The sequence below is a fragment of the Babylonia areolata genome, chromosome 3, assembly GCF_041734735.1.
Source record: "Babylonia areolata isolate BAREFJ2019XMU chromosome 3, ASM4173473v1, whole genome shotgun sequence".
NCBI classification, from domain to species: Eukaryota; Metazoa; Mollusca; class Gastropoda; order Neogastropoda; family Buccinidae; genus Babylonia; species Babylonia areolata.
In genome coordinates this window covers 13,530,640-13,538,312 of record NC_134878.1, presented here as the reverse complement: position 1 = coordinate 13,538,312, position 7,673 = coordinate 13,530,640, and the positions used below count along the sequence as shown (strand labels likewise).

At 46.4% G+C, this 7,673-nt stretch overlaps 1 protein-coding gene across 1 annotated transcript in view; it reads right to left on the bottom strand.

Annotated features, from left to right (window-relative positions):
• Positions 1–316: 316 nt before the first annotated feature.
• Positions 317–7,673, bottom strand: part of LOC143280458 (GTPase IMAP family member 4-like) — a 13,316-nt gene continuing 5,959 nt past the window's right edge. Inside the window, exons 2-6 of the mRNA XM_076585110.1 lie at positions 6,834–7,050; positions 5,577–5,758; positions 4,500–4,652; positions 2,394–2,582; positions 317–758 (exon numbers count right to left, since the gene is read on the bottom strand). Of these exons, the coding sequence (XP_076441225.1) occupies positions 489–758; positions 2,394–2,582; positions 4,500–4,652; positions 5,577–5,758; positions 6,834–6,852 (813 nt within the window). The 5' untranslated portion in view covers positions 6,853–7,050 and the 3' untranslated portion in view covers positions 317–488. The remainder of the gene's footprint in view (positions 759–2,393; positions 2,583–4,499; positions 4,653–5,576; positions 5,759–6,833; positions 7,051–7,673) is intronic.

Below are 7,673 nucleotides of genomic sequence, written 5' to 3'. Positions count from 1 at the left end.
GCCCCCTCCCCTTCCCACCGCTCCAAATCTCTTCTTCCCTCTACCCCCTCCTTCCTCCTCCCGTCTTCTTCCTCCTCCTTCTCCTCCTTTTCTACATCACCACACAGCTCAGTCTCCTCTCCTCTTTCTCCTCCACCCATCCATCTCTCTAGCTCACACCCACCCCCATCACCCGCGCCCACGTCCATTCTCTCCCACCCCCTCTCCCCCTCCTCCTCCTTCTCTCTTCTCCTCAGTCTCCTCTCCTCTTTCTCCTCCATCCCTCCATCCCTCCAGCTCTCTCTCTCTCTCTCTCTCTCTCTCTCTCTCTCTCTCTCTCTCTCTCTCTCTCTCTCTCTCTCCTCTCCTCTTACTTCTTCTTCTTCTGCGTTTGTGGGCTGCAACTCCCACGTTCACTTCGTATGCACACGAGTGGGCTTTTACGTGTATGGCCGTTTTTAACCCCGCCATGTAGGCAGCCATACTCCGCTTTCGGGGGTCCTCTCCTCTTACATCACGACACACTTGGCGCTCTTGGGCACCAGGCCGAAGGTGATGAAGTTCAGGATGACGGACATCAGACAGGGGTTCCTCTCCTGGATGATGTCCCCCTTGACGTCCTCGCGGCTCTTCTTCTCCAGCCGCATCTCCTCCTGCACCTTCACCTCCAGGAGCTGCACCAGGTCGTTGGTGAAGCAGCGCCCCGCGTTCTCCTGCACCACCAGGGACACCAGGCTCAGGAGGGCGTCCCCTTGCTTGATCCTCTTGTCCCAGGGCTCCTGTGAGCGAGAGAGAGAGAGAGAGAGAGATAACGATAACGATAACGATACGATTTTTATTCAGATATAGGCATAAGGCCCTCACTGAAGGGGGTGGGGGTGGGGGGGGGGGGGGGGGGGGATGGGGGGTCATACAAAAAAATCGATAAATTATGAGAATGACATGACACAATAAATAAACCGACATCACAAGTCAACCAAAAGTAGCTTATACAATAGTGAACAACATTCACGAAATAACATTTCGAAGTCTCTCCAATGCTTCGTATGAGGATACGTCCACGTTTTGTAGAGTAAGCTCATGTTTGGCGTGAGAGAGAGAGAGAGAGAGAGAGAGAGAGAGAGAGAGAGAGAGAGAGAGAGAGAGAGAGAGAGAGAGAATGAATAAATGAATGAATGAATGAACGAATGAATTTTATTTCTGAGTGTAACAGAATAAGCAACAATGCTTTTTTTCATCCAGCCCCCAAAAGGAGAAAATTGGGGAAAAACATAAACAAATAAATTGCAAATAACATCACATAACATCAAACGAGAAAGGAAGAAAAAAAATCAAAGCATCAAAGAGAGAGAGAGAGAGAGAGAGAGAGAGAGAGAGAGAGAGAGAGAGAGAGAGAGGGTTTAATGTTAATCACCAGACTCCTAACATTGTCAACAATAACAGACAGTATTGCAAGTACATTACCATTTTGCTTGGACTCTGAATTATACAACCCGATATTGCTTTCAAAGCTGACAAGCTTCCTTGATTTAGTCTTATCTTTCAAGAGAGAGAGAGAGAGAAGAGGGGGGGGGGGGGTTACGGATAACTTATTCCAGTGGTGTAAGCCACTGCATGGACACATGGTAATTAGCACCCACCCACACACACACACACCCACACACACACACACACATATATATATATTAATGTAGTTGTATATATATATATATATATATATTAATGTAGTTGAATTTGGCCGAATTATCTTTGGTTGATTCTTTGATTGTTTAATCAACCAAACTTGATTTAATTTAAATTGTTCTATTTAAAGCTGGCTTGGTTTCATATGATTTGACTTCATCCGACTGTCTTTGTGATATATATAATTTTTATATTATACATATTATAGTGGAGAATGTCTTGCCCAATTTACGTCCTCACTCTTTCGGCCGAAAGGGTTTTAGGACAGTCGGCGTTGGGATGGTTCCCAAAGGCCAAGTTGCTACAATGGCTTGCAGCACTTTAATGAGCCAGTGTAATCTTGCCTCCTAGTTTGGGAGTCATAGCCCTTCACAAAAAGACTAAGCTATAAATGACGTCCAATTGCAATGTTAGTTTTACTTTTATTCATTTTATTTTATTTTATTTCATTATATTTTTATTTTTAAAATTTATTTTTATTTTTATTATTTAATTTTATTTATTTATTTATTTATTCATTCTGTTTCATTTTTTTTTCTCAAGGCCTGACTAAGCGCGTTGGGTTACGCTGCTGGTCAGGCATCTGCTTGGCAGATGTGGTGTAGCTTATATGGATTTGTCCGAACGCAGTGACGCCTCCTTGAGCTACTGATACTGATACTGATACTGATTCACAGTGATCATCATTGATCTGAACAGAAACAACAACACAATAAGCCCCATCTCCTCACCAGGTTGTTGAAGGCGATGTAGCGGCCCTTGGACTCCCCCAGAACTTGACGCAGCTTGGGCGGGGCCCGGGCGGGCAGTTCCTTCTCCAGCGAGGATCCTCCCCGCTCCAGCTCGTCCAGCCCGTTGAAGACCAGCACCATGTAGCGCGTCAGCTCCGTCCCGAACAGCTGCTTCAGTTCCTGGTAAGCCTGGGGCACAGGGGTGGGGGTGAGGAGGAAACGTGAGTATGGTGTGGTGTGGTGTGGTGTGGTGTTGTTGTGTGGTGTGGTGTGGTGTTGTGTGGTGTGGTGTTGTGGTGTGGTGTGTTGTGTTGGGTTAGGTTGGGTTGGGTTGGGTTGGGTGGTGTGGTGTGGTGTGGCGTGATGTGGTGTGTTTTTGGGTTGGGATGGGTTGGGATGGGTTGGGTTGTGTGGTGTGGTGTGTTTGTGTGTTGTGTTGTGTTGGGTTGTGTTGGGTTGGGATGTGTGGTGTGGTGTGTTGGTTTGGGTTGGGTTTTGTTGTGTGGTGTGGCGTGGTGTGGTGGGGCGTTGTGTTGTGTTGGGTTGGGATGGGTTGTGTTGGTTTGGGTTGTGTTGTGTTGTGCGGTGTGGTGTAGTGTGGTGTGTTTGTGTGTTGTGTTGTGTTGGATTGGGTTGGATTGGGTTGGATTAGGTTGTGTGGTGTGGTGTGGTGTGGTGTGGTGTGATGTATTTGTGTGTTGTGTGTTGTGTTGGGTTGGGTTGGGTTGGGTTCTGATGGGTTGGGTTGTGTGGTGTGGTGTGGCGTGGTGTGGTGTGTTTGTGTGTTGTATGCTGTGTTGTGTTGGGTTGGGTTGGGTTGTGTGGTGTGGTGTGTTGTGTTAGATTGTGCTGGGTTGGGTTGGGTTGTGTGGTGTGGTGTGGTGTGGTGTGGTGTATTGCGTTGGGTCGGGTCGTGTTGTGTTGGGTTGGGTTGTGTGGTGTGGTGGGTTGGGTTGGGTTGTGCTGTATTGAGTTGTGCTGTGTTGTGGTGTGTATGGTGTGGTGTGGTGTGGTGGGTTGTGTTATGTTGTGTTGTGCTGTGTTGTGTTGTGTTGTGGTGTTTTATGGTGTGGTGCGGTGTGGTGTGGTGTGGTGGGTTGGGTTGGGTTGAGTTGTGTTGGGTGGTGGTGTTTGTTGTTGTGTTGTGCGGTGTGGTGTGGTGTGGTGGGTTGGGTTGGGTTGAGTTGTGTTGGGTGGTGGTGTTTGTTGTTGTGTTGTGTGGTGTGGTGTTGTGTTTTGTGTTGTGTTGTGTTCTGTGTTGTTCTGTGCTGTGCTGCGATGTGTTGTGTGGTGTGGTGTTGTGTGGTGTTGTACTGTGCTGTGTAGTGCTGTGCAATGCTGTGCTGTGTTGTACTGTGATGTGCTATGCTATGCTATGCTGTGCTGCGCTGTGTTGTGTGGTGTGGTGTTGTGCTGCGCTGTGCTGTGCTGTGTTATGTTGCGCTGTGTTGTGTGTTGTGCTGTGCTATGCTGTGGTGTGTTGTACTATGATGTGCTGTGCTATACTATGCTATTCTATGCTATGCTGTGCTGTGCTGCGCTGTGTTGTGTGGTGTGGTGTTCTGCTGTGCTGTACTGTGTTATGTTGCACCGTGTTGTGTTGTGTGGTGTGGTGTGCTGTGCTGTGCTCTGCTATGATGTGCTGTGTTATGCTGTGCTGCGCTGTGTTGTGTGGTGTGGTGTAGTGTAGTGTGCTGTGCTATGCTGTGCTGTGCCATGCCGTGCCGTGCCGTGCAGTGCTGTGTTGTGCTATGCTGTGCTGTGCTGTACAGTGGTGTGCTGTGCTGTTCTCTGCTATGATGTGCTGTGTTATGCTGTGCTGCGCTGAGTTGTGTGGTGTGGTGTGGTGTAGTGTAGTGTAGTGTACTGTGCTATGCTATGCTGTGCTGTGCTGTGTCGTGTCGTGCCGTGCAGTGCTGTGTTGTGCTGTTGTGCTGTGCTGTGCTGTACTGTACAGTGGTGTACTGCGCTGTGATGTGGTGTTGTCCTGTGCTGTGTTGTGTTGTTGTTTTTGTTGTTTAGCTGTTGTTTTTGTTGTTGTTCGGACGCATTACCACCACTCCACTTTATGAATACCTCCTAACTCCTCCTTAACCCCTTCCTTACCATGTACTCCTCATCAGTGAAGCGGCGGTCACAGCGAAGGACCATGACGATGGCGTGGGGACCCGGGGTGCAGCTGGCGATGCACTTGCCGATCTCCCTCCTCACCTCCTCCATGCTCCGGTGGGTATCGCACACACCCGGGGTATCTGTCACCTGGAAAGGAAGGTGACTGGTCGGGGTCGGGTATGAGTGAAGGGTGAGGGTAGGGTGGTTATAGGATGATAGAGTGGGGTAGAGGGGGAGGGCTGGTGGATGGTGGTGGTGGGGTGGTGGTAGTGGTGGTTGATGTTTGAGTCAGTGAGAGAGAGTGAGATGGAGGAGTTGTGTGTGTGTGTGTGTGTGTGTGTGTGTGTGTGTGTGTGTGTGTGTGTGTGCGTGTGTGTGTGGAAGGGGGAGGGATTGGGAGGAGGGGTGGATGGGGTGGGTGGGGTAATGGTTTATAGGGTTGGGTGGTGGGGTGGGGGTCGGGAGGTTGGTAGTATTTGTTGGAATCAGAAAGTGGCGTGGGTGGAGACTGGTTTGTCATTGTTCTTGCTGTTGGTTCTTGTCGTTTTCGTTATTATCTTTAGTATTTTCATCATCAGCATCATCATCAACACCACCACCACCATCATCACCAACAGCAGCAGCAGCAGTAGTAGTAGCAGTGTATTCACACACAAACAAAAGCATACAGTCATATGATTATGCACTAATACATATACAAACGCACGCCCGCGCGCACGCACACACACACACACGCGCGCGCACACACACACACACACACACACACACACACACACACACACACACACACACACACACACACACACACACACACACGAGGTGGAACTTCCACACCATGAAAGAAGAAGAAGAAGACGACGAAGAAGAGGAGGAGGAGAATGGAAGAAGAAGAAGAAAAAGATGAGCATGATGAGGATGAGGATGATAATGGTGATGAAAAAAGAAAGAAAGGCAATAACAAGAAAGAAAACAAAAGAAAAGAAACACAGTCACACGGATGAGAAAAAAAGACACAACTGAAAGAGGAGAAAAAAAAACCAAAAAAAAACAACCAACAACAACAACCAGTACTTGTATCTTCAGTCCATTCCTGTAAGACTGCTGCCAGTCGCACTTCTCGGTACCGGAAGTCATGCCCCGCGCAGGCTTACACAGTTCCTTCCCCAGAATCGTATTTCCGGCCGTGCTCTTTCCGTTTCCGGTCTTCCCGATGAGCACCAGACGAACCACTTGATCGGCAAAGACAGCGGTATCTGACAAAGAATTGACAAAATGTCAGAAGAAGTTAGCTGTGTGATGCTGATCAGCTTTCGCTTCTGAAGAAAAATTCACACCAAGTGCTAGAGCTAACAAATTGTACAGTTACTGGTTAATAGTTTAAAATCGTCTTCCCACGATGCCGATGACAGGCTGATGAAAAACAGCACTGCAAGACATAACCTTACAGACCCATCCAAAAAAACCCTTTGTTTTTTGTTGTTGTTTTTGCGTGTGTGTGTGTGTGTGTGTGTGTGTGTGTGTGTGTGTGTGTGTGTGTGTGTGTGTGTGTGTGTGTGTGTGCACTCACAGAAACGTACATAATTGTATGAACCAGTCGAAAACAGACATGGCCTTTATCCACTAAAAGGAAAAAAAAAAAAAGAATGAAGACTTCCCCCCCCTCCCCCCCCCCCCCCCCCCCCCCCCCCCCCCCCCCCCGAATAAAAAAGCACAAAAATTCACGAAAACAGCACAGAATGAACGGATAAAGAAATGAAATACAGAAAGATATGAGTGAAATAGACAAGGGAAGCTAGAAACCTGAATTTGAAAGAAAAGAAGAAAATACAAATGAAAGAAAAAAAAAAGAGAGACACAGCGAAACATAAGTAGTATAATGAAAGAAAAGAATCAAATGAATTAGAGAAAAGAAAGCTGAAAACGACTACCATTGAAGAAGAAGAAGAAGAAGAGGGAGAAAAGAAGAAAGAAGAAGAAAAAAGGGGAGGAGGAGGAGGAGGAGGAGAAAGAAGAATAAGAATAAGAACAAAAAGAAGAAGAAGAACCAACAACTACAACATCATCATCATTATCAACATCAATAACAACAACAACAACAACAACAACAACAAAAATAACCATAACAACAACAACAGCAACAAGTTACAACAACATCAGCTTCATTAGAATCAATCATCCCTTCTGAGCATAATACATAATGAAACAAAGGAACAAAGATAAAAAAAGCGAAAGAAAGAAATAGCTCAAAAGAACTAAACAAACAAATAGGCGAATAAGCAATCATAAGAGCGAAATAAACGAAACCAAATCAGTCAGTCTATGCATTACCGAGCGTTGACATCGCCATTTCCGTTCCAGAAAGCTCGCGCGTTGTTGCTGTTGCTGTTGTTGTTGTTATTGTTGTTGCTGTTGTTGTTGTTGTTGTTATTGTTGTTGCTGTTGTTGTTGTTGTTGTTGTTGTTGTTGTTGCTGTTGCTGTTGTTGCTGTTGTTGTTGCTGCTGCTGCTGCTGTTGTTGTTGTTCCCCAGACTGTCACGCAAGCGCGCTGCAAACGCAAAGAGAAAACGTCACTTTTTAAGCCCTACAATAAGGATGGTCGAGAACATCCTTGGCATTCTAGCCCCCCCACCCCCCCCCCCCCCCACCTCTCCAAATCCCCTCCCCCCCCCCCAACCCCCCCCCACCCCCCCACACACACCAATCTGTGATTGTACACGCATGCAAGCGCGGTTTCAATGTTTCAAGATTTAATTGATTTAAAAACAGATAGAAGAGTAAAACTTTCAGTAATTGATATACTGTTTGGTGTTGAGAAATGAAATCAGAATGTCTGCGATGGAATTAGTAATATATCAAGTATCATTGTCTGTAAAAGGTATGTTTTCTCTCTCTCTCTCCATACAATCCATTTATGAAAAAAGAGCCAACTCTTAGAAATAATCTGAATTCATGGAAATGAATGTAGTTATGTGTTACAGATATTTCTGTTTTACACAACATTGAAATACCACTGTGCCAAGAAATAACTCTTGAATTTTTGTATGGTATGAAATCATGATAAAACACGTACGCACACAAACATAAATGAGCGCATTAACACACACACACACACACACACACACACACACACACACACACACACACACACACACACCAATCTGTGATTGT